The sequence below is a fragment of the Rana temporaria genome, chromosome 11, assembly GCF_905171775.1.
Source record: "Rana temporaria chromosome 11, aRanTem1.1, whole genome shotgun sequence".
NCBI classification, from domain to species: Eukaryota; Metazoa; Chordata; class Amphibia; order Anura; family Ranidae; genus Rana; species Rana temporaria.
The window spans coordinates 149,055,901-149,082,948 of record NC_053499.1 but is presented as its reverse complement, the minus strand read 5'-3'; the positions used below and the strand labels follow the sequence as shown (position 1 = coordinate 149,082,948).

Genomic DNA, 27,048 nt, shown 5'->3' with positions numbered 1-27,048 from the left:
CCCAAAGATGTATGAGCATTATGTGATAGCAAAAATCCTCCCCCCCTCCCCCAAAACATAGCACTAATTCGCATGCTTTCCCCCTAAGAGCAAATCCCCCCTCCTCCCAGGACAAATCTGCCACCTTGCTTAAATTGCCCCTCCCAGCACAAATCTTTGCCCCCCCTATCACACCTCTCCTCAAATCCCCCCCTGCACAACCCGTCCCCCCCCCAAAAAAAATCACTCCTACCCCTCATATATCCCTTCCAGGTACACACCCTTTCCCCCTACTCCAAATACCCCGTCCTCCCCATTTTCCCTCCTAGCACAAATACCCTCCAACCATCTCTTCTAGAACAAATCTCCCCCCCCCCCCTATAAAAATTTCCACCACAGTTCCCCTCTACCATAGCAGTTTTTCTAGCACAAATCCTCTTCCCCCTCCCAACACATTTCCCCACCTTGCTTAAATTGCCCCTCCCAGCACAAATCTATCACCCCTGTCCTCAAATCCCCCCCCCAGCACAACCCGTCCCCCCAAAAAAATCACTCCTACCCCTCATATATCCCTTCCAGGTAACACCCTTTCCCCCTACTCCAAATACCCCCCCCCCCCCCAATTTTCCCTCCTAGCACAAATACCCTCCAATCATCTCTTCTAGAACAAATCTCCCCCCCCATAAAAATTTCCACCACAGTTCCCTCTACCATAGCAGTTTTTCTAGCACAAATCCTCTTCCCCCTCCCAACACATTTCCCCACCTTGCTTAAATTGCCCCTCCCAGCACAAATCTATCACCCCTCTCCTCAAATCCCCCCCAGCACAACCTGTCTCCCCCCAAAAAATCACTCCTACCCCTCATATATCCCTTCCAGGTAACACCCTTTCCCCCTACTCCAAATACCCCCCCCCCCATTTTTCCTCCTAGCACAAATACCCTCCAATCATCTCTTCTAGAACAAAATCCCCCCCCCCCTCATAAAAATTTCCACCACAGTTCCCCTCTACCATATTAGTTCTTCTAGCAAAAATCCTCTTCCCCCTCCCAACACATTTCCCCCCCCCCCCCCCAAATCACCTTTCCTAGTAACTCCCCCCCCCCCCCCAAGTTTCCCCTCCTAGAACAATTCTTACCCCCAGCTGCCTCTAAATTCCCCCACCCAACACAAGTCCCACCGCCAACTCCTCGTGGTGCACCCCCCACCTCACATGATGCTACAGTGCCCATGGGGGGGGGGGCACCGTCCGCCGTCCCTCCTGCCCACCCCTTGTCCCGGCCCTGCTCTGAGGTCACCGGTTTTCTCATTGTCTGAACTGCCCTGAGGCTGAGGATTTCAGCCCATGTGTTCCCTGGTTCCTGCTCCGCCCTCTTCAGAAAGAACAGCGCCCCCCCCATGGAAGTGAAAAGCTGCACAGGTTATAATAATGGGCTAGGACAGCGCACAGTACAAAAGGGTCACTGAAATGCTGCCGGCCCATCCAGAGGCAGTGTGAAAGGTCTGCTGAATTTGGCTTCCAGGAAGCTTATCAAACAGATTAAAAAGGTACATTCATTGGACTTATGACCCCCAGACACTTCCTGTGGAGTTTTTACAGATCATTTACTTATTTTATTGTCTACGGTTAATCTATTAAGTGATGTTTTATAGTGAATTGCGCCAACTTGGATTCTCAGTTGGCATATGACCTGGATCATGTACAGAGGGTATAGTCATTGCCGTGATATATCTAGGTCAGCGGATGCCCAGTTCTCCATTAGGGCAGGGCTAGGCAAGTCAATACATATCATGCTGTACATTCCAAAAGCATAGCCCCAGGTCCTGCTTCTAACCTGCCCCCCCCCCAGCCCCTCCCTGACACCCCCCCACCCAGCCATCGCACAGCCATTACACGCATCACACATCTCCCGGTTATATACAATCACCGGCTATGGCAGCTTCACCTACCTGTGCAAGCAGCTACAAAGTCTTCATAGTCTGAGCCCTGATCTCCGGGAACTATCGTGGGGCCATCATATTTAAATGTTACCCTAAAAAAAAAAAAAAATCATCAAATTTTAAATTGATAATTACTATAAAATGTCACAAAATTATCTTTATTTTTGTCTGGCTAAAGAATTCGGAAAGGTTCCTGTGATTGGCTCAGTGTTCTCTGTACAGCACTACGGAATATGTCAGAGCTATATACATGTATAATAATAATAGTGTGTGACTGTGGGGGGGACATTAGAGTGCAAGCTCCTCTGGTGCAGAGACTGATGGGACTGGCTCAGTGTTCTCTGTACAGCACTGTGGTATATGTCAGAGCTATATATATATATATATATGTATATTAATAATAGTGGGGGGACATTAAAGTGTGAGCTCCTCTGGTGCGTCACTGTACAACACTATGGTATATGTCAGAGCTATATAAATGTATAATAATAGTGTGTGACTGCAGGGAGATATTAGAGTGTAAGCTCTTCTGGTGTAGAGACTGATGTGACTGGCTCAGTGTTCTCTGTACAGCACTGCAGTATATGTCAGAGCTATATAAATGTATAATAATAATAATAGTGTGTCTGTGGTGGGACATTAGAGTGTAAGCTCCTCTGGTGTAGAGACTGATGTGACTGGCTCAGTGTTCTCTGTACAGCATTGCGGTATATGTCACAGCTATATAAATATATAATATTATAGTGTGGTAGGAAATTATAAAGTGCAGATGCAGAGACTGATGTGAATGGCTTGGGGTTCTCTGTACAGACCTATGGAATATGTTAGAGCTATATAAATCCTATACTAATGTGTGACTATGGGGGGGACATTAGAGTGAAAGCTCCTCTGGTGCAGAGACTGATGGCACTGGTTCAGTGTTCTCTGTACAGCGCTGCGGTATATGTCAGAGCTATATAAATGTATAATAATAATAATAGTGTGTCTGTGGTGGGACATTAGAGTGTAAGCTCCTCTGGAATAGTCTAATGTGAATAGTTCTGTGTCCTCTGTACAGCACTGCAGTATATGTCAGAGCTATATAAATGTATAATTTTAATAGTGTGTGTGACCGTAGTAGGAAACTAGAGTGTAAGCTCCTCTGGTGCAGAGACTGATGTAACTGGCTCAATGTTCTGTGTACAGCACTGCGGTATATGTCAGAGCTATAAAAATCTGTACAGTACTGCGGAATATGTCAGAGACATATAAATGTATAATAATAATAGTAGTGGGGACATTAGAGTGTGAGCTTCTCTGGTGCAGAGACTGGTGTGTCTCTGTTCAGCACTGTGGTATATGTCAGAGATATATACATTTTTAATAATAGTAGTGGTGGGGGAATTAGAGTGTTAGCTCATCTGGTACAGAGACTGATGTAAGTAGTTAAATGATATGTCCAGCACTGCATGTCAGAGATATATAAATGTATAATAATAATAGTAGTGTGGGCATTTGAGTGCAAGCTCCTCTGGTGTAGACTGATGTGTCTCTTTACAGCACTATGGTATATGTCAGAGATATATAAATGTATAATAGTAGTAGTGGGGACATTCGATTGTAAGCTCCTCTGGTGCAGCCTGATGTGTCTCTGTACAGCACTGTGGTATATGTCAGAGATTTATACTGTAAATGTATAATAATAGTAGTGAGGGCATTAGAGTGTGAGCTCCTCTGCTGCAGCCCGATGTGTCTATGTACAGCACTATGGTATATGTCAGAGATTTATACTGTAAATGTATAATAATAGTAGTGGGGACATTAGAGTGTGAGCTCCTCTGCTGCAGTCCGATGTGTCTATGTACAGCACTATGGTATATGTCAGAGATTTATACTGTAAATGTATAATAATAGTAGTGGGGACATTAGAGTGTGAGCTCCTCTGCTGCAGTCCGATGTGTCTATGTACAGCACTATGGTATATGTCAGAGATTTATAAATGCATAATAATAATAATAGTAGAGTGTGAGCTCCTCTGGTGCAGCCTGATGTGTCTCTGTACAGCACTATGGTATATGTCAGAGATTTATAAATGTATAATAATAGTAGTGGCGGGGGAATTAGAGTGTGAGCTCCTCTGGTGCAGAGACTGGTGTGGCTCTGTACAGCACTATGGCATATGTCAGAGATATATACTGTAAATGTATAATAATAATAATAGTAGTGGAGGGGGAATTAGAGTGTTAGCTCCTCTGGTGCAGAGGTTGGTGTGTCTCTGTACAGCACTATGGTATATGTCAGAGATGTATAAATGTATAATAATAGTAGTGGTGGGGGAATTAGAGTGTTAGCTCCTCTGGTGCAGAGACTGAATGATTCTGTGTCCAGCAGTGCAGCATATGTCAGAGTTCTATAAATTAAAAAAATAGAAGGAGAAGTTTATCTTTCTCATTCTTGACTATCATAAACTCCAAAACTGAGACTGACGGAGCATGCTGGGACTTCTAGTTCCACATTCTCTACAAGTTAATTGCTATACTGTATACTGTATCCTGCTAACATATTGCAAGCTCTTGGGCCAAGACACTGACTAGACTGCAGTGCAGCAGTAAACTCCTACATTTGGGAACTGTGGAAAGTCTAAACTCAAGCAATGGGTGCCCCCCAGCCCCCCCCCCCCAGGACCACTCACCAGCTGATGCCATTGGTGTCATCCCTGACTAGATTGTAAGCTTCTCGGCAGGATTCCTTGTCAATCTTGGTTGCCATGATGTGACGACCGGTTAAGCTGCAGGAAAAAAGCTGAACAGGAGGCAGAAAACAGCAGCTTTGCAGAAAAGTCCTGCCTTTAAATCCTTTAACCAGCTCAGGACAGGTAGGTGCCAGCCAGGGGTGCTTAGGAGGACTGAGCTGCTGCTGCCTCACTTCTCACTTGTGCTATGAATGAAGCTTGCAGCCCTACAGAGATTTAACCCCTCCACTGCCAGCCTGGAAGTGCAGATGGGGCAGGTCATGTTTTTTTTTTTCTTCTGCAAAAAGTGGGAGGAGCCTGCATGGCTAATGACAGCCTGTAAGAGGGCAGCAGCTGGCTTGGAGCTCCCTCTTGCAGTGGTTCCATCTGCTTCCTGTGCAATGGAGAGCTGCAAAGCATTACTGGGAATCTGTGACATGGGCACAAAGGAGTGAATGAGGGGAGCAAGACCCCCCATTTCCCCCCCTCTCTCTCATCACAAGAACCCCCCCAGACCAGAGCTTGCAGCTGCATCCTGACAATGCATTGCAAGAGAGAGCTGGAGCAGCAATCAACCACCATCATCACCATCTTCTAGACTGGAGAGCCTGGCAAGGCCAGATCAGCCCCCTTCCTTCCCCCCTTGTTGCAGGTAGGGAGATGCCATCCTTGCTGGGTGGTCTCTGGTGTCTGGGCATTGGATACATTTGTTGATCATTAGAATGTTACTTTGTTGCTGGTGCTTCTCAGTGCAGCAAAGTGTCAGTACAGTGCGACAGCCTGCCATGTCCACAGCAAGAGATCCGGCTGGAGAGGAATCAGACGGGTTTAGGGTGTTATTTGGGGTCAATCCTCCTTCTCAGGGTCGCTTATGGATAAGGCTATTAGCTGCAATGACTGCAGGAAAAGCTGAACTGTACATAAATAGAATATATATATATTGTGTCAATGGCGACATCTCGTGGCCAGATGAGGGATTGCAACTAATGCTATTGCGCAACCTTTTTTTTGGCACAATATTATAGCACAGAGGCCCAGATTCAGGTAGAATCGCGCAATATTTGCGTGGGCAAAGAGCAAATTTTTTTCTCTGCGCCCACGCAAATATTGCGCTTTGCCCGCGATTCATGGAGCAGTTGCTCCGTAAATTGCGCGGGCAATATGCTAAACAGCCGGGCGCAAGGCTGCCTAATGTAAATGATCCCGCCGGGGGCGGGAATCATTTAAATTAGGCGCGCTCCCGCGCCGAGCGAACAGCGCAAGCTCCGTCGGGAAACTTTCCCGACGTGCATTGCGGCAAATGACGTCGCAAGGACGTCATTTGCTTCTAAGTGAACGTGAATGGCGTCCAGCGCCATTCACTGTTCACTTACGTAAACGACGTGAAATTTAAATTTCACGGGCGGGAGGCGCAGCTATACTTTAGCATTGGCTGGCCAACGCAAGAATGCAGCCTGGGATGTGAAGGCATAAGGAGGCTTATGTTTGTCACATCCTAGGCTGCAGTCGGTGTAACGAGGTTCCTGAATCAGGAGCACTCGTTACACCGGAGCAAGTAAGCACTTGCGCCGCGCAACTATGGTTGCGCGGGCGCAAGTGCTTCTTGAATCTGGGCCAGAGCTCCCAACTGTCCCTGATTTCGAGGGACTGTCTCTGATTTGGAGCAATGTCCCGCTTTCCCTCTCATTTGTCCCTCATTTTTGTCTAATCCATATAGTTGTATATAAAATAAGGTGACAAGATTTTTAAAATGAAATCCGGGGACATTTTTTTAATTTATTTTTTTATTGGCAAATGGTAAAGTATTTTATACGCATATTTTCCTCAAATTATATATGCAGTCAGTGGCGTAGCGTGGGTTGTCAGCGCCCGGGACAAGGCAAGAAATTTCGCCCCCTGGCCAGACTTTTAGCACTCCCTGAGTCCCTTCCATTAGTACAGTAGTACTGACCAACTTGATTCCTACGCTGACCTACCTGACCACTGCACTAACCTATCTGATTAATACACTGACCACTACACTGACCTTACCTGAATCAATCTTACCACTATCCACTACCCTAACCTACCTGATCCCTACACTGACCTACATGATTCCTACACCGACCACTACACTGACCTACCTGACCACTGCACTAACCTACACGATTCATACACTGACCTACCTGATTCATACACTGACCTACCTGATTCATACACTGACCTAGCTGATTCATACACTGACCTAGCTGATTCCTACACTGACCACTACACTGACCTACCTGACCACTGCACTAACCTTCCCAATTCCTACACTGACCTACCTGACCACTGCACTAACCTACCCGATTAATACACTGACCACTACACTGACCTACCTGATTCATACACTGACCACTACACTGACCTACCCGATTAATACACTGACCTACATGATTCCTACACCCACCACTACACTGACCTACCTGACCACTGCACTAACCTACCCGATTAATACACTGACCTACCTGATTCATACACTGACCTATATGATTCCTACACCGACCACTACACTGACCGAACTGATTCCTACTCTGACCACTGCACTAACCTACCCGATTAATACACTGACCACTACACTGACCTACCCGATTCCTACACTGACCACTACAGTGACCTACCTGATTCATACACTGACCACTACACTGACCTAACTGATTCCTACACGGACCACTACACTGACCTACCTGACCACTGCACTAACCTACCCGATTAATATACTGACCACTACACTAACCTACCTGATCCCTACACTGACCTACCTGACCACTGCGCTAACCTACCCAATTCCTACACTGACCTACCTGATTCATACACTGACCACTACACTGACCTACCCAATTCCTACACTGACCTATCTGACCACTGCACTAACCTACCCAGTTCCTACACTGACCTACCTGGTTCCTACACTGACCTACCTGACTCCTATACTGACCACTACACTGACCTACCTGATTCATACACTCACCACTACACTGACCTACCTGATTCATACATTGACCACTACCCTAACCTACCTAATCCCTACACGGACCTACCTGATTCCTACACTATCCACTACCCTAACCTACATGATCCCTACACTGACCTACCTGATTTCTACACTGACCTACCTGACTCCTATACTGACCACTAACACACACACACACACACGGGCCGCCCGCACCAGAGGGATCATGGGGGGACAGGCTGGACAATGGGAGTCCCAGGGAGGGGTGGGGCAACGCAGCACACTTGGGGGGCACAGTAATAATTTTGTGCTCCCCAAATGTTGCACCCAGGGCGAGAGTAACAGATGCCCCCCCCCCCTCCATGCCACTGCAATCCGGGGACAGTGTCCTCAATCTGGGGACTGTCCCCAGAAACCAGGGTTGTCTGGTCACCCTAATATAAAATGCACTTTTTATCTTTCAAAAAGTGTTGCTGTATTTGAAAACTTTATAAGCCAATATAAAGGAATAGTAGTGGTAAAAAAAAAAAAAAAAAAAGGACAAGTGAATTTAAAGGGGTTGTAAATAAAATAAAAAAATAACAAACATATTATATAAAAGTGGGATATTACCGTGCTACCAAAGGAAAGAGCGGGGGGGGGGGGTGGAGGTGGAAGAGGAATACTGCTGCAGCACTATATTATACTTACCTCCACTGTGCAGTTCGTTTTGCACAGAGTGGCCCCGATCCTCCTGTTTTGGGGCCCTCCAAAGGTGCTCGCGGCTCCTCCCCGCATGGGGAAACCCCCTAGGAGAAGCGCTCTCCCTGGGGGGGGTCACCGTGCGGGTGCACTCCAGAGTCCAGCATTTGCGTCTATAGACTCAGAATGCTGGATTCGGCCCCGCCCCCCAGCGCCCACATCATTGGATTTAATTGACAGTAGCGGGAGCCAATGGCTGCGCTGCCATCAATCTATCCAATCAAGAGCCGTGGAAACGAACTGGCTCAGGTGAGTAAAACAGGGGGGCTGGTCAGTGACAAAAATGTTTTCACCTTAAAGTGATTGTAAAGGTTCAAAGTAAAAAACAAACAAACAAACATATTATACTTACCTCCACTGTGCAGTTCGTTTTGCACAGGGTGGCCCTGATCCTCGACTTATGGGGTCCCCCAAAGACAATCGCAGCTCCTCCCCGCATCAGATAACCCCCTAGGAGAAGTGCTCTCCCTGGGGGTAGGGTGACCACATTTCCAAACTGCCATTCAGGGACACCCCCCCCCCCCCTAAAAAATATATGTTTTTTTACATATTTTTTTGCGTATTTTGGGGGCAGGGGCGTATCATGAAATCAGCGGGCCCGTGTGCAAGATCAAAAGAGGGCCCTAGGCCCCATCAAATGCAGCCACTTGTGCCCCATCAAATGCAGCCACTTGTGCCCCATCAAATGCAGCCACTTGTGCCCCATCAAATGCAGCCACTTGTGCCCAATCAAATGCAGCCACTTGTGCCCCATCAAATGCAGCCACTTGTGCCCCATCAAATGCAGCCACTTGTGCCCCATCAAATGCAGCCACTTGTGCCCCATCAAATGCAGCCACTTGTGCCCCATCAAATGCAGCCACTTGTGCCCAATCTAATGCCGCCACTGTTCCCATCATATGCCGCCACTGTTCCCATCAAATGCAGCCACTTGTGCCCAATCTAATGCCGCCACTGTTCCCATCAAATGCAGCCACTGTTCCCATCAAATGCCGCCACTGTTCCCATCAAATGCAGCCACTGTTCCCATCAAATGCAGCCACTGTTCCCATCAGATGCAGCCACTGTTCCCATCAGATGCCGCCACTGTTCCCATCAAATGCCGCCACTGTTCCCATCAAATGCAGCCACTATTCCCATCAAATGCCGCCACTGTTCCCATCAAATGCAGCCACTGTGCCCATCAAATGCAGCCACTGTTCCCATCAAATGCAGCCACTGTTCCCATCAAATGCCGCCACTGTTCCCATCAAATGCAGCCACTGTTCCCATCAAATGCCGCTACTGTTCCCATCAAATGCCGCCACTGTTCCCATCAAATGCCGCCACTGTTCCCATCAAATGCCGCCACTGTTCCCCATCAAATTCCGCTACTGTGCCCCATCAAATGCTGCCAGTGTGTCCAGCAATTGTTGCTACTGTGCCCCATCTGATGCTGCCAGTGTGCCGATCAATTGTCGCTACTGTGCCCCATCAAATGCTGCCAATGTGCCCATCAATTGCTGCTACTGTGCCTATCAGATGCTGCCAGTGTGCCTATCAATTGCCGCTACTGTGCCCATCAGATCATATGCTGCCAGTGTGTTGATTATTTGTAACTACTGTGCCCCATCAACTGCTGCCAGTGTGCCCATGAATTGTCGCTACTGTGCCTCCATCAGATGCCGCAAGTGTGCCCATGAATTGTCGCTACTATGCCCCATCAAATGCCAGTGTGCCCATATTTAAATTGTCGCTACTGTGCCCCATCAGATGCTGCCAGCCAGTGTAATTTGCCCCTTTTTGCTCACCTTTTAATATGATTTGGAGATGGAGTGACCCCTCGTCTGGTGGTGGTGGAGCAGGGCAGTCTTCAGCCAGCCGGCTGGTCTTCTCTTCTGGTTCCGAACTTCGGGCCGCTCGGGCGGGAGGAGGAGGAGCCTGCCTGGGCCCTGGAGGAGGTCAGACCGTCGGAGATGTCGCGGGCGGCGGGCCTGAAATTCGCTGCAGTGCAGGCAGCGGCGGGAGGTCGGGACGGACCGAATCCAGCTGGTGCTGAGCAGCTGAGGTCACTCACTGTCGCTGCTAGCCTGCGCTGGGCAGTGGGCTGGAGCGGGCTGCTGCGGGGGAGGAAGAGGTCGGAGGGCTTGGTCGTCTGCGCCGCGGTGGTAGGTGAGTGACTCACTTGTCTGACTCTGACCGTGTCCTGACGATGGGGATGCTGAGCTGCTCTCTCTGCTGCGCTGCAAGAACCGCGGCTGGAGGAGGAGGAGAAGAGGAGGAGGTGGGGGTGGAGTCGGAGCCTCAGAGAGAGGGACACGGTGATGTCACTGGTTGCTACAAGCGGGGCGGCCCTAGCAACCAGTGATTTCAAACAGCGGCACTGCGGTAGTGAGTGTGGCAGGCTGGCAGGCAGTCCATGTTTGATTCCGGGACGAACTATTGTCCCGCATTGAAGGCTCCCGGGACACGGGACAAAAAGTTAAATTACGGGACGATCCCGGGCAAACCGGGACACGTGGTCACCCTACCTGGGGGGTTACTGTGCGGGTGCGCTCCAGAGTCCAGCATTTGCGTCAGACGCAGAATACTGGACTCGGCCCCGCCCGCCGCCGCCATTATTGGATTTGATTGACAGCAGCGGGAGCCAATGGCTATCCAATCAAGAGCCGAGACAACAGGCAGAGAGGTAGAGCACATCTCCACCGTGGGAACAAACTGACTTAGGTGAGTAAAATGGGGGGGGCTTGGGGGTCGGGGCACTGCAAGAAACTTCACCTCTCCCTCTCAGCAATCATCTGGGACACGTAACAGGTCCCAGATGATTGCCCGGCCAGTCACAGCGCGGCTCGTGCATGCGCAGTGCGTGCCCGGCTGTGAAGCTGAGCGCCCACAGTATTGATGCCGGCGCCGCGGAGACGAGGGTGCTTCATTCCCCCACATCGCTGGACCCTGGGACATGTAAGTGCCCGATTATTAAAAGTCAGCAGCTGCAGTATTTGTAGCTGCTGACTTTTATTTAATTTTCGGGAACTCCGCTTTTAAGGTGAAAAAACTTGAGGGTTTACAACCCCCTTTAATTAACCTTTTTGTTTGTTAATTCTCCTTTAAGGGGGTGTGGCAGGGGGCGTGTCCTATGCCTACATACGTTTGCTAGTAGGTGTCCCTCATTCCCATCTCAAAATGTTGGGAGATATGATAGCATGATATCCACTCACCGACCACTTTATTAGGTGCACCTGCTTGGTAACACAAATTGCTAATCAGCCAATCATGTGGCAGCGTCTCAGTGCCTTTACCCCCTCCGTTCACACTGAACACGGCTTTGAAATCGTGCGACTTCGTCTGAACTTGCACAATTTCAAAGCCACATTTCAGTCTGACTTTGGGGGCGACTTGAAAGACATCTGTGCGGGTTCATGCACAGATGTCAATTGAAATCGCCCACTGAAGTCGCCAAAATGAGTGCAGGAACTACTTTTGGGAATTGGTGTGGCGCGCGGAAATTAGGCGTCGTACCGGTTGGGGCGCTCCTATTGCCGACGGTAGGCTCCGATTTCAAATCACGCCGATGTAAACAGGGGCCCATGATTGGTTCATTCCACCATGACTTGAAAGTCGGGCAACTTCGACGTGACTTTGAAGCACAGACATTGCATGTGATGTGCACAGCAATGTGGTGCGAATCACATGCAATGTCTGGCATCGGACTAGTTTGAACCCAGCATTAAAGTGATACCAAAGTCTCCTTTTTTTTTTTTTTTCTTTAACCACTTCCCGCCTGGCCTATAGCCGATTTACATCCGGGAAGTGGTTTTGAAATCCTGACTGGACGTCCATGGATGTCCTGCAGGATTTCATGCGGCGCGCGCCCGGCGATCGGTGAGGCGGGGTGTCAGTCTGACACCCTGCATCTCCGATCTCGGTAAAGAGCCTCCGGCGGAGGCTCTTTACCACGTGATCAGCCGTGTCCAATCACGGTTGATCACGATGTAAACAGGAAGAGCCGTTGATGGCTCTTCCTCACTCGCGTCTGACAGACGCGAGTAGAGGAGAGCCGATCGGCGGCTCTCCTGACAGGGGGGGTTCGCGCTGATTGTTTATCAGCGCAGCCCCCTCTCGGATCGCAACACTGGACCACCAGGGAAGAGCAAACAAAAAAAAAAGGGGGCAAAAAAAAAAAAAGTCTGGAAAAAAAAATGCATTAAAAAATAAAAAAGATGCCAATCAGTGCCCACAAATGGGCACTGACTGGCAACATGGGTAAATCAGTGCCGCCCCACAGTGTCCATCAGTGCCACCCCACAGTGTCCATCAGTGCCACCCCACAGTGCCCATCCATGTCCAGTGCCCACCTATCAGTGCCCATCTGTGCCACCCATAAGTATCCATCAGTGCCACCCATAAGTGCCGCCCATGAGTGCCCATCTGTGCCGCCTATGAGTGCCCAGTGCCGCCCATGAGTGCCCAGTGCCGCCCATGAGTGCCCATCAGTGCCGCCCATGAGTGCCCATCAGTGCCGCCTATGTGTGCCCATCAGAGCCACCTATGAGTGCCCAGTGCCACCTCATCTGTGCCCGTCAGTACTACCTCATCGATGTCCATCAGTACCATCTCATCGGTGCCCATCAGTGCCGCCATATCAGTGCCCGTAATTGAAAGAGAAAAATTACTTATTTACAAAAAAAATTACAGAAAAAAAAAACGTAATTTTTTTTCTAAAATTTCTTTTTTTAGTTGTTGCGCAAAAAAAAAAAAAAATCGCAGAGGTGATCAAATACCACCAAAAGAAATCTCTATTTGTGGGGAAAAAAGGACGCCTATTTTGTTTGGGTACAGTGTAGCACGACCCCGCAATTGCCATTCAAAGTGCGACAGCGCTGAAAGCTGAAAATTGGCTTGGGTGGGAAGGTGCGTAAGTGCCCGGTATGGAAGTGGTTAAAAATAACAAACATATTATACTTACCTACTCTGTGCAGTGATTTTGCACAGAGCGACCCCCCTTTTCCTTCCACTTCACAATTACGTGCGACTTTGTTTTGGTCTATCACATAAAATCCCAATAAAATACATTTACGTTTTTGGTTGTAACATGACAAAATGTGGAAAATGTCAAGGGGTATGAATACTTTTTCAAGGCCCCCGTAGATGAAAAGAGCTTCTGTAACAATTTTTTTATATGGTTTTATTTTGTCTCTTTTTGGTAAAGGGTGTCATAGAACTTAACATGGAAGGATCCAGGCAAAGCCGGCTATCGCGGCCCCACAAGATCAGCGAATCATCTAAGGTACGGTATAAGCGGTATGTGTGATATTGGAGCCCTTAAAGAGAACTTCATAAGGAAAGTGGTAAAAATCTGATTGGTGTTTGGCAGTGCTGGACTGACCAGAATCATACTGGTCAGTGCTCAGGCTCTCCCAAGAGGTCCTGGTGGATTGTCAGCGTCTGTTGGTGCGCCTGTGTATCTGGAAAGCAATAGAAAGCGGCCGACCGCCACATTAACCAGTGTGGAACGCAAGAAGGGACCAGACGTGACCTCACTACAGAGGCCGTGCTGATGTAAGGGGGCAGTAACGTGTTGCAAAGCTTCCGCTTCTTCCTCTGAGGTCTGAGGAAGTGGAAGCTTTGAAACGCGTTACTGCCCCCTTACATCAGCTTGACCTCCGTATTGAGGTCACATCCGGTCCGACCCCTGAGGAAGAAGAGGAAGCTTCAAAACATGTTACTGCCCCCTTACGGCAGCCCAGCCTCCATATCGACACCACGCCCGGTCTGAGGAAGAAGCGCTTTACCGCCCCCCTACGTCAGCGCGGCCTTCATAGTGCCATCACGTCCGGTCCAACATCTGAGGAAGACGCAGAAGCTTTGCAACGCATTACCGCCCCCTTACATCAGCACGGCCTCCATATTGACGTCTCGTCCGGTGCCATCTTGTGTTCCACGCTGGTTAATGCGGTGGTCGACTGCTTCCTATTGCTTTCCACCAACAGACATTGCCAATCTTCCAGCAGGGCCGTATTTAAGGCAGGGCAAAAGGGGCAGCTTCCCTGGGCACTGTCATTGTTGTGGGGCCCAAAGCAGCTGCCCCATACTTGCCAACTATCCCAGTTTAAAGTGGAGGTTCACCCGAAAAACACATTTTTTACATTAGACTAAGCATAGTAAGGGCATTTACTTTCGGCAGGTCTTTTTTTTTTTTTTTCTCCGTACATACCTTTTACATTCTGATTTGGTCCAGGGCTTACGCGTTCTGATGTCTCCGGGACTGGGCGTTCCTATCCCTGCCTCAGGGTTCCGATGACTGCGGGACTGGGCGTTCCTATCCTTCGGTTCGATGATTGACGGCTTGTGAAACAGGTGACCTGTCGCACAATGCGCGTCACCAGATTTCCGGATATAGCCGAGCTGCGAGTCGGCGCTATACGGCGCCTGCGCCCGCCGTGTAGAGCGGACTGCGCAGGCGCCGTATAGTGCCGACTCGCAGCTCGGCTATTTCCCGACATCTGGTGACGCGCGTTGTGCGACAGGTCACCTGTTTCACAAGCCGTCAGTCATCGAACCGAAGGATAGGAACGCCCAATCCCGCAGTCATCGGAACCCTGAGGCAGGGATAGGAACGCCCAGTCCCACAGTCATCGGAACCCGGAAGCCCTGGACAAAAACAGAATATAAAAAGGTATGTACGGAGAAAAAAAATAATTACCTGCCGAAAGTAAATGCCCTTACTATGCTGGCTCTGCTAGATGTAATGTTAAAAAATATTTTTTTGGGTGAACCCCCGCTTTAAATTCCCTTGTCCCTTGGGACACTGCTACTAATGCTGCCCAGCTCTGCCCTATTGTTATTTACATATGACTCACCTGCAGACCCTGTGTTTACATGTAAATAACCATCATTCATATGTAAATAATGGGAGTATTCATACGTAAATAGCTGAGGCCGGCAGCATTCATATGTAAATAAATGCGGCATTCATATGTATATCATGACCCTCTGCAGCGAAGAGATGATGTGCTGTAACCTCTAGCAACCAATCAGTGAGTAGTATTACTGTACAGTAACCTCTAGAAATCATGTGCTGTAACCTCTAGCAACTAATCAGTGATCCGCAATGTGTGCTGTAACCTCTAGCAACCAGTCAGTAAGTGGTAATGATATGCTGTAACCTCTGGCAACCAATCGCAATCACTGCCTGATCTGATACAGTAAACTGATTTTAAGTCTAGCTGATATTTATTGTACGTCTCAGAGCAGGTGGAGAGCAAAATTGCATGGGGGGGGGGGGGAATGTTTGCCCAGGGTCCAATCAATATTAAAGATGGCCCTGTCTGCAAGGACCACTATATAGCGCTGTCAATTTACACAGCACTTCACATATACAGTATATTATACATTCACATAAGGAGCTTACAATCTAATGGTGACTTTTCTTCCTCCAGTTGTATCAGAGTCCTGACAACTCCAGCCAAATCCTTCACAGCCTGGACGAGCAAAGGCAAAAGGGACTGTTCTGTGATGTCATCCTGGTGGCCGACGACCAAAGAGTCCCAGCCCACAGAAACGTTCTGTCCGCCTGTAGCGACTACTTCAACTCCATGTTCACTATTGGCATGAAGGAAGCCCACCAGACCGAGGTGGAGCTGGTCGGGGCCTCCTACACTGGCCTCAAAGCGGTCGTCGACTTCCTGTACAGCAGCGACTTGACTTTAGATGGCGGCAACATCGACTACATTCTGGAGACGGCCCACCTCCTTCAAATCTGGAAAGTGGTGGATTTCTGCTGCGAATATCTGGAGAGCGAGGTCGGCGAGGAGAATTACCTCTATCTACAGGAGCTGGCCTCCATTTACAGTCTGGATCGGCTTGGGTCTTACATCGACTCCTTCATCTTGAACAATTACAGCTGCATGGCTTTCACCAATGACTACTTGCAGAACGTCAGTGTCCAGAAGCTGTGCCAGTACCTTGCGAGCAACCGGATTCAGCACGTGAGCGAACACGAAGTTCTACAGTCCGCTCTTCAGTGGCTGACCCACAACCCCGATCGAGAGGGCCAAGCCTATCAGATCCTGCAGAACATCCGATTCTCACTCATCTCCAAGAGTGACCTTGTGCAACAGGTGAAACCTGCCATGTCGTCGCTCCTGCCAAAAAACGCCAGCTGCGAGGGCCTGGTGGATGAAGCCATTCATTACCATTCCAATGTGGCTGCCCAGCCGCTCCTCCAGAACATCCGCAGCTCTCTTCGTAATGGAACAGAAAGGCTGCTCTTCATAGGTGGGGAGGTCTCTGAACACTGCCTCGAGCTCAGCGATGATGTTTACAGCCTTGACCTTCAGAAGGAACAGTGGCTCTCGGAGACTCGACTTCCGGCAAGAAGGAGCCACCACTGTGTCACGGCCCTGGGTGACTTCATCTATGTCGCTGGTGGGAGCTTCTCAATCGATGATGGCGGTGACGCAGCCTCCAACATTCTCTACAGATTTGATCCTCGCTGTGGTCAATGGATCCAGGTGAGATGATTTTGTTGATGGTGACCAAAGACAGGGGGTTTTCTGGCAAAAAAGGGTATACAACCTCTTTAACATATTAAGGGCCAGATTCTCGTAGAATCGCCTATCTTTAGGCGGGCGTAGCGCATCTGAGATACACTACGCCGCCGTAACTTAGAACGGCATGTCCCGTATTCTCAAAGAACTTGCGCTTTAAGTTACGCCGGCGTAGTGTAACTGGGCCGGCGTAAGAATTGGTGGGCGTGTTTTATGGAAAGGAATCGTGACCCCGCGTAATTGACGCTTTTTTCGAACGGAGCATGCTCAGTATCACGTCGAATTTTCAAATTAAATTGCGCCCGCTCAATGCCTAGTCGACCTGAACGTAACTTACGTCCAGCCCCATTCACGGACGACTTACGCAAACGACGTAAAACGTGAAAATGTTTACGCTGTTCCGACGTCCATACCTAACATTCGTACGCCTCATAGAGTAGGGGTAACTTTACGCCCAAAAAAGCCTAACGTAAGCTACGTAAAAAAAAGCGCCGGCCGCACGTACGTTTTGAGAATCGGCGTATCTAGCTCATTACCATATTCGACGCGTAAATCGGAAGCGCCACCTAACGGCCAGCGTAAATATGCAACTTAGATACGACGGCGTAAGACACTTGCGCCGGTCGGATCTAAGACAATTCTATGCGTAACTGATTCTAATAATCAGGCGCATAGATACGACGCCTCAAACTCAGAGTTACGACGGCGTATCTCCTACGAGAATCTGGCCCATAACCGGTAAAAAAAAAAAAAAAAAAAAAAAAAAAAATTTCTGTTCCTGATAAATACCACTTAGCTTAGCACTTCGCTTCTACAGTGTGACTGTCAATCACCAGCTCTCTACTTTGCCCTCCCCCCCTCTCAGGCTCACTGGAGTGCTGGGCTGTGAATGGGGCAGGAGCAGTTGGCTCAGGCTCTTAGCGGCTCGCTGAGAGCCTGAGCCATGTGCTGGTCCAGGCATGTGGGCAGATCCGGACACCATTGTCATGATTGTGCCCAAGCCTGGACTGGCTCTCTAACGTCAGCAGACAGCGGACTTCAGCTTACTGTCTGCTGAAAACGGGTCACAGGAGTGCAGAACAAACTAAGATACACTTAAACCTATCTAAGATAGGACGGCTTGCGCCGTCCTATCTTAGGGTTACAATATTTAGGCTAGCCGCTAGGTGGCGCTTCCATTGCGTTCGGCGTAGAATATGTAAATCACTAGATACGCCTATTCACGAACGTACGTCCGCCCGTCGCAGTAAAGATATGCCGTTTCCGTAAGAGATAGGCCGCCTAAAGATAAACATGCCCCCTAGGTGGTGTAGCCAATGTTAAGTATGGCCGTCGTTCCCGCATCGAAATGTGAACATTTTACGTTGTTTGCGTAAGTCGGCCGTGAATAGGGCTGGACGTAATTTACGTCCACGTCGAAACCAATATGTCCTTGCGGCATACTTTGCCGCAATGCACAATGGCATATGTACACGGACGGCGCATGCGCCGTTCGTAAAAAACGTCAATCATGTCGGGTCACAGTTAATCTACATAAAACACGCCCCACACATCCTCATTTGAATTTGACGCGCTTACGCCGGCCTATTCACGCTACGCCGCTGTAACTTAGCAGGCAAGTACTTTGTGAATACAGTACTTGCCTCGCTAACTTACGGCGGCGTAGTGTAAATACGATACGCTACGCCGCCGCAAAGATGCGCCCGCCTACCTGAATCCAGCTATTGGTGTTTATATAGACATTCAGTGTCTTCTTATCAAATTATTTAGCGCTACTATTTTGTATATTGTGTTCTTGTTGCTTTCCTTTGTTTCACTGGATTGTTTGTAGCTGCTCACTGTTCGGATAGCGCAGATTTATTTCGTTTTTTGTATTCTGTACATGGCACACGCCTGGAATCTTCACCCTGTACATAGCACACGCCTGGAATCTGCACCCTGTACATAGCACACGCCTGGAATCTGCACCCTGTACATAGCACACGCCGGGAATCTGCACCCTGTACATAGCACACGCCTGGAATCTGCACCCTGTACATAGCACACGCCTGGAATCTGCACCCTGTACATAGCACACGCCTGGAATCTGCACCCTGTACATAGCACACGCCTAGAATAACGTCTGCCGTTTCACCTTTAAAAATAATACTTGCGAGTCGCGGCTAAGCCCCTCCCCTTCATGACATTGTAAAAAGGGGCGGGGCATGGGTTACCTTAAAATGATGCCCCCCCCCCATAAAAGGAGCTGTGGGAGGGAGGTGTATAAATCTATTCGCTTTAAAACATTCTTTTGGTATTAGTGTCAGGCGAGTTTAGGAGTTTGGTTTGGAGTTTTCTTTTCAGCATAGTGTCTATTTACAATATATGTCACAGTCCGGGTCAAGGCACTGAAAGTGACTCATCCTGAGCAAATAAATCCGAGGAGGTCTGAGTCTCCAATGTCAGCCATGAGTCAGCTGAAATCCATGGAATGTGTACACAACAAATAAATGCGGACAATTACAAAAAAAAAGGAAAAATGTTCCTTGCAGACCCCCCACGATGGTAAAGACCTCCAACCCATATGACTAATGTAAAAAATAAAGAATAAAGAATTTGCAGATGAAATCGATCGATTGCTTACGCTGATCTAAAGTAACACATTTTATTGGTCTCGTGCACTTAGGTGGCTGCCATGAACCAACCTCGAGTGGACTTCTATCTGGCCTCGATGAGTGATAAGCTGGTCGCGGTGGGTGGGAGGAATGAAAACGGGGCCATGTCTTCGGTGGAAATCTACTGCCCCCGACTGGATGCCTGGACCTACGTGTCGGAGCTCCCCAGGTAAACCACAGTTGATGCTTGCAAAGGGCTCATTCAATGATTATAAAACGGTATGTGCAGCTCAAACACGCATGCCCATGAATGGAAAGTGCTCTGTGCTGAGCAGTTTCGTGTTCATTCACAATCTGAAGCATAGTCAGTTATGAACACAGAGAGTGTGTTCATTTAGAAAAGGAAGGGGCAGATAAATGATAAATTTGATGGCCCCTTCACCCTCTCTCCATTCTGAAACATCCACCACAGCAGCCAGGGGGGAAGAGGGGAAGAGGGAAGCCAGTAGCACTGCTGGGGGACAAAGTGCAACAGAGGGGAATGCCTGGGCAGTAGGGGGAACCTGCATGTAGTTATTAGGGTGTGCCTAGGCACACACCACCTGCGCACACCTATGTCAAGGGGCCAGATTCTCCAATATTCTGCGGCGGCCTCGCGTAAGCTATTTACACTACGACGCCGCAACTTACTGGAGCAAGTGCCGTATTCCTCAAGCCCTTGCTCCGTAGTTTGCGGAGGCGTAGTGTAAAAGGCCCGGCGTATCCCCGCGTATTTCAAAGGGGGCGGCTTATATTTAAATTAAGCGCTCCCCCGTTTCGATCGAACTGCGCATGCGCCGGGCTAAAAATAGCCCAGTGCGCATGCTCCAGTCCTTGACGCCGACGTGTGCGTCATTGACATAAAGTCATGTTCAAGAACGACTTAGGAAAACGACGCACCCGATGGGAAAAGACGACGCGGACCCGACGCCATACTTAACATGGCATACGTGGGACTGGCGTAAGGTTACCCCTCATATAGCAGGGGTAACCTTACGCTTACGCAAACTACGTAAGCGATGGTTACGCGACGCAAATTCGTTCGGGAATCGGCGTATCAGGCTCATTTGCATAAACAAATGAGACCTGAACGTAAACGCCACCTAGCGGCCGGCGGCGAATTACATTTAAGATCCGACAGTGTAAGTGACTTACACATGTCGGATCTTCAGCGTATCTATGCGAAAATGATTCTAGGAATCACTCGCATAGATACGCGGGTCAAAAAAGAGAGATACGATGGAGTTTCCTGAGATACACCATCGTATCTCTTCTCAGAATATGGCCCAAGGACCATATCTGGCCTGTAACGCTTGCCCAACTGCTAAGGTCAGAAGCTTTTGCTGGTAAGTTTGACACCGTTAGCAGTCCCCGTTTCCTTAGGGCAGAGGTCTCCAAATTTTCTAAACAAAGGGACAGATTTATGTCCTTCAGACATTTAGCGGGCCGGACTGTGGTGCCCCAAATGTCCAGCGTCAGTGGGAGTAAACAATGCTTCTGACTTTCTGCTCAGTGGGAAAAGACATAGCACCTCTGGTCAGTAGGTGTGGGAATAGTGCCCTGTCATTGGTATTGGAGGTATAGTGTCCCACCGTTGGTGTATTTGGGAAAAACAGTTCCCCATTGTTGGTGTCATTGGGAGGGATAGTGCCCCATTGCTGATACCAGTGGGAGGAATGACACCCAGAGGGTCGGATAAAGGCAAGCAAAGGGTCGCAGTTTAGAGACCGGTGCCTTAGGGTAAGCAGAGAAGCATAATCCAGTCTGAGGTCAGAGGCAGGCAATGGCACATCGTAATACAAAAACAGCCCGAAGTCAGAGCAGGCAGCAGAATCCAGGAACACTTTGAGGTCAGAGGCAGACAGCAGTTAGCGCTAGCCCTGAGTGAGACTTTTTAGTCTCACTGCCGCTGCGGCTGCCTGCCGTCACCTCCAATACAGAAGCCTGCTGCTTGGATAGAGTGTCTGAGCAATCAACTCTCCAGGTGGCGACTGGACACTGAAACCTCCCCCACCCGCCACTCAGGTGCATAGGGCAGCGCAATCACTCATTGAGGGGGGGTCTGTGCTGATGGGTGGGTTTATACTGATGGAGGGGGAGGGGTCTGTACTGAGGGGTGGGTCTATACTGAGTGGGGGTCTATACTGATGGAGGGGGAGGGGTCTGTACTGAGGGGTGGGTCTGTACTGATGGAGGGGGAGGGGTCTGTACTTAGGGAATGGGTCTATACTGATGGAGGGGAGGGGTCTGTACTGAGGGGTGGGTCTATACTGATAGATGGGGGGGGTCTTATATATGAGGGGTAGGGCCTATACTGAGGGGGGTCTGCACTTAGGGGGGGACCAATACTGATGGAGGGGGCTGTACTGAGGTGTGGCTCTAAAGTGATGGATGGGGGGTCTTATATGAGGGGTAGGCCTATACTGAGGGGGGTCTATACTGATGAAGGGGGTCTGCACTGAGGGGGTGACCAATACTGATGGAGGGGGGGCTGTACTGAGGGGTGGGTCTATACTGATGAAGGGGGTCTGCACTGAGGGGGGGACCAATACTGATGGAGGGGGGGGGCTGTACTGAGGGGTGGGTCTATACTAATGAAGGGGGTCTGCACTGAGGGGGGGGGGAACAATACTGATGGGGGGGGGCTGTACTGAGGGGTGGGTCTATACTGATGGATAATTTGCATTTCGCTAATTGTGTAGATTCCGCAGGACGAAATTACAAAGTATTAGGGCTGCAACTAACGATTATTTTCATAATCGATTAGTTGGCCGATTATTGTTTTGATTAATCGGATAATAGCCTTAAAAAAAAAAAAAAAAAAAAAAAAGCATTTTTACTTTTTTTTTGGGCCAATTTGTTGTTGGGCAGATTACAAAACACAAATTTCCGCATAAACACATCACATGCTTTTCTGCAGCTTCTCCATTGAAGTATATTGAACCAAAAAAAAAAAAAAATAGCACCATTTTGCGTTAAAAAGTCCTCGCCCTTTCCAAATACGCAGCAGCTGAAAAAAAAATCATGGATGTGAACGTGTCCCATAGGAAAGCATGTAAATGAAATGTAGTGTGTTTCTGCAAAAAGTACCAAAAAACAGGAGGTGTGACCCGGCCTGAGATGTTTAGTAACATAATGGGGGTTAAAAAAACAAAAATAAGTACAAAAAGAGCAAATAATCGCCACTGTAAGGGGTTCATTTTTTTACTGTGGGACAGTGAAAGTAATATTTACAGTAGAGATTTGCTTTTTTGTACTATAAAGGGCTAATTTTAGTCTTTAACACCATTATGTTACTGGCCGATTAATCGATTATGAAAATTGTAATCGATTATTTTCAAAATCGATTAGTTGTCGATTAATCGATTAGTTGTTTCGGCCCTACAAAGTATCATAAGCTGCTAAATATAAAACGATCCATGTCACTTTATTATACATACACAAATATCCTTTTTTATATTTTATCAAAAAACAATACATATAATGTGTATTAAACACTCACAAACAGGAAGAGGTCTAAAATATGGAGTTTGTTACAATGTTGCCATGTCTCCTTTTTTCAGATTCACGTACGGCCATGCAGGCACCGTCCACAAAGACTTCATCTACATATCCGGAGGACACGACTACCAGATTGGCCCCTACAGGAAGAACCTGCTGTGTTACGACCCCCGGGCAGACGTCTGGGAGGAGCGGAGACCCATGATCACCGCCCGGGGCTGGCACAGCATGTGCACTCTGGACGAATGCATATATGCCATAGGGGGGAGCGATGACAACCAGAACTCCATGGAGCGCTTTGACATCCACAGCGTGGAGTGCTACAGTCCCCAGTGCGACCAGTGGGTGCGCATCGCTCCCCTTCTCCAGCCTAACAGCGAATCCGGCGTGGCGGTCCTGGATGGCAAAATTTACATCCTGGGTGGCTACAGCTGGGAGAACACCACATTCTCCAGAATGGTCCAGGTCTACGACAAGGACAGGAAAAAATGGGTGAAAGGGTCCGACCTTCCCAAGACCGTGGCCGGCGTCTCTGCTTGCGTTTGCGTGATGAAAAACAGAGGCGACGACAGGAATAAAAAAAGCAAGATGAAAAGGCACTCCGATAGAGGATGGTGAAGGGCGGCTAGCGAGGGTGATGAACCCATTGCAAAGACTGAACCTTCCATGTGTGTGGACTCAAAGTGTACCTGTCTAGTACGCAGTGATTTTGTCCATTGAGAAGTTGGCAGTTGCTTCCTCATTTTATTTTATTTTTGCCGCCGGTGATGTCGCCAAATCCTCAGTGCCGAGGCTCTTTTTACCCCTTTCTAGGGCAGTTATCTGCAGATTAGTAACTAATACAGGGCAATATAAGCTGGGAACTTTCACTGCTTTGTTTGGCATCAATCATTCTGTTCAATGAGAGATCTACGGCCCTGTCACATAAAAATAAATAAATATTGTGAAAATAAAGAAAGAAGGACCACGTGTGCTTAACCACTTCATTACTGGGCACTTAAACCCCCCTTCGTGCCCAGACCAATTTTCAGCTTTCAGCGCTGACGCATTTTGAATGACAATTGCGCGGTCATACAACACTGTACCCAAATTATATTTTTATCATTTTTTTCCCACAAATAGAGCTTTCTTTTGGTGGTATTTGATCACCTCTGCGATTTTTATTTTTTGCGCTATAAACATAAAAAAACAGAACATTTTGAAAAAAAAACACAATATTTTTTACTTTTTGTTATAATAATATCCCAATTTTTTTTTAAAAAAAGAAAAAATTCCCTCGGTTTAGGCCGATACGTATTCTTCTACATATTTTTGTTAAAAAAAAAAAAAAATCGCAATAAGCGTATATTGATTGGTTTGCGCAAACGTTATAGCGCCTACAAAATAGGGGATCGATTTATGATTTTTTTTTTTACTAGTAACGGCGGCGATTTGCGATTTTTTTTTGTCAGGCCTGCGATATTGCGGCGGACGTATCGGACACTTTTGACACAATTTTGGGACCATTCACATTTATACAGCGATCAGTGCTATAAAAATGCACTAATTACTGTATAAATGTGACTGGCAGTGAAGGGGTTAACACTAGGGGGTGAGGAAGGGGTTAAATGTATTCCCTCATTGTGTTCTTACTGTGTGGGGACTGACTGGGGGAGGTGACCGATGCTGTGTCCCTATGTAAAGGGACACAGATCGGTCTCCTCTCTCCCTGACAGCACGTGGAGCTCTGTGTTTACACACAGAGCTCCACGTCCCTGCTGTCACCGACGATCGCGCGTGTCTGGCGGACATCGCGGCCGCCAGGCACACGCATCGGCTCCCGAGCGATGCGCCGGGCACGTTGTTTCCCCGCTGCGCGCCCCCAGCGGCGTGCACAGGGAATGACAACAATAGGACGTCTAAAGACGTCCACTCGGCACTTGAGAGCCGCGCTGTGGACGTCTTTCGTCCATAGCGCGGATCCCAAGCGGTTAACCTTATGAACAGTGGAGCTCCCACAGTCTCCAAAATGACCATAAATAATGTTGAAGACCTGTGTGGCCTAAGGTTATGAAAAAACAAGATAATAGGCGCACAGGATTAAACACCTCAAAAGGTACAATCAAGAGATAAAAATGGCTAATCCCGCATACACACGATCGGATTTTCTATTGGAAAAACCTTGGATGGTTTTTCCGACGGAATTCCGCTCAAGCTTGACTTGCATACACACGGTCACACAACCGTCAATGCTTGACTTACAACACTATGACGAGCCGAAAAAATTAAGTTCAATGCTTCCGAGCATGCGTCAAAATTGTTTCCGAGCATGCGTCTGAATCTGAATTTTTCCCGTCTGAAAAATTGAGAACCTGCTCTCAATCTTTTGCTGGCGGAAATTCCGACAGCAAAAGTCAGATGGAGCCTACGCACGGTCGGAATTTCCGAACCAAAAGCTCACATCGGACTTTTGCTGGCAGAATTTCCGACCGCGTGTACGGGTCATAAGAGATAGTCCAAGGTTCAGGAGAACCGTAATATAACGATTACAAAAGATTCAATCAGTCCATACACCGGGGCTAGCTTTTCTCAGCAGCAGAAGCCGACTCTGAAGTTGTGGAGACGAAAGGAACAAGAGAAGTGCCTCAAAGTGTAGACCAGGTGTGTCAAACTCAATTTCATTGTGGGTCACATCCAGGGGCGCTGATAGAAATCATGGGGCCCCGTACAGCCTACCTGACGGGGCCCCCTTCAGCTCCACCCCTGGTCATTCCTTTAGCCCCACTCTGGCTCCACCCCTACCACCAATGGCATAATTTTACTGGCAGCATGGATGGCACTGTCTCTGCAGGCAGCACATGCGTTATGACATTAGCGGCATAGGTGGCACTGTCTGCAGCACATTACGGCATTAGTGGCATGGGTGGCACTGTCTCCCATGCCGCAATGTGCTGCAGACAGTGCCACCCATGACGCTAATGCCATAACGTATGTGCTACCTGCTAACAGCGCCACCCATGCCATATTGTGCTGCACACTGCCACCCATGCCGCCAATGGCATAATTCTACTGGCAGCATGGGTGGCACTGTCTTTGCAGGCAGCACATGCGTTATGACATTAGCGGCATAGGTGGCACTGTCTGCAGCACATTACTGCATGGGTGGCACCGTCTCCCATGCCGCAATGTGCTGCAGACAGTGCCACCCATGATGCCAATGCCATAACTCATGTGATACCTGCTGACAGTGCCACCCATGCCGCCAATGCTATATTGTGCGGCATGGGTGGCACCGTCTCTGCAGGCAGCACATGCATTATGGCATTAGCGTCATGGGTGGCACTGTCTGCAGCACATTACGGCATAGGCGCTTTGGCGGCATGGGTGGCCCTGTCTCTGCAGGCAGTACGTGTTATGGGCAGACAAAGCCACCTATGCCACAATGTATAGGTGCCATTACCAGAAACAACGCAGTGTTACTAGAGGTGCCATGCTACAAATAAAACAGTGGCTGTAGATCTTTAAGCACCCCCCCCCCCACATGAAATGGCCTGGAGGGCCAGATTCGGCCCGCGGGCCTTGTGTTTGACACCTGTGGTGCAGACTGTTACATGGTTAAAGGGTAAGTCCACTTTCGTGGGGAAAAAAACAGCAAATAATAAAAAATTTTTTTTTATATATAGCGTATACAATTGTGACACAAGTCATATTGTAATTGAATGTTATTAAAAATTTCCTTTCCTTTTCTTTCTGCAGTTCTGTAATTTTCTGTAAAATGCTATATGGCCGCCTGGAGGCGTTCTGTACACAGAATGGGGCAGATCCTCGTACAATTGCATGGGCGCAGCGTATGTGAGATACGCTACGCCGCTGTAACTTACTTTTTTAATCTTTGAATCCACAAAGAATTTGCGCCGTAAATTACGGCGGCGTAGTGTATCTCTCGTGGCGTAACGGCGCGTAATTCAAATCGGCGAGTAGGGGGCGTGTTTCCCGCGCCGAACGAACTGCGCATGCGCCGTCCCTAAATTTACCGCTGTGCATTGCGTTAAATGACGTCACAAG

The 27,048-nt window shown here is 48.5% G+C and overlaps 2 protein-coding genes across 3 annotated transcripts in view; one reads left to right on the top strand and one right to left on the bottom strand.

Moving 5' to 3' along the window:
• The window catches only part of COTL1 (coactosin like F-actin binding protein 1), a 42,192-nt gene extending 37,298 nt beyond the window's left edge, over window positions 1–4,894 (bottom strand). Inside the window, exons 1-2 of the mRNA XM_040329429.1 lie at window positions 4,592–4,894; window positions 1,930–2,012 (exon numbers count right to left, since the gene is read on the bottom strand). Coding sequence (XP_040185363.1) covers window positions 1,930–2,012; window positions 4,592–4,668 — 160 coding nt within the window. The 5' untranslated portion in view covers window positions 4,669–4,894. The remainder of the gene's footprint in view (window positions 1–1,929; window positions 2,013–4,591) is intronic.
• Window positions 1,505–23,973, top strand: KLHL36 (kelch like family member 36). 2 transcript variants are annotated; one of them, XM_040329428.1, is made up of 5 exons: window positions 1,505–1,527; window positions 13,531–13,608; window positions 15,761–16,834; window positions 19,536–19,693; window positions 23,067–23,973. In XM_040329428.1, exons 2-5 carry the CDS (start codon window positions 13,549–13,551, stop codon window positions 23,620–23,622), a joined length of 1,848 nt encoding a protein of 615 aa, XP_040185362.1. In that variant the 5' UTR covers window positions 1,505–1,527; window positions 13,531–13,548; the 3' UTR covers window positions 23,623–23,973. The 2 variants fall into 2 exon arrangements, with proteins under 2 accessions (XP_040185362.1, XP_040185360.1); XM_040329426.1 differs by lacking the exon at window positions 1,505–1,527 and adding an exon at window positions 4,961–5,282.
• The last annotated feature ends 3,075 nt before the right edge of the window (window positions 23,974–27,048 follow it).

Excerpts from the sequence above, each read along its gene's own strand:
- KLHL36 (XM_040329428.1), top strand. The coding sequence starts at position 13,549 with ATGGAAGGATCCAGGCAAAGCCGGCTATCGCGGCCCCACAAGATCAGC. Across the intron at positions 13,609-15,760 it reads AGATCAGCGAATCATCTAAG|TTGTATCAGAGTCCTGACAA; the intron begins GTACGGTATAAG and ends TTCTTCCTCCAG. Across the intron at positions 16,835-19,535 it reads GCTGTGGTCAATGGATCCAG|GTGGCTGCCATGAACCAACC; the intron begins GTGAGATGATTT and ends TCGTGCACTTAG.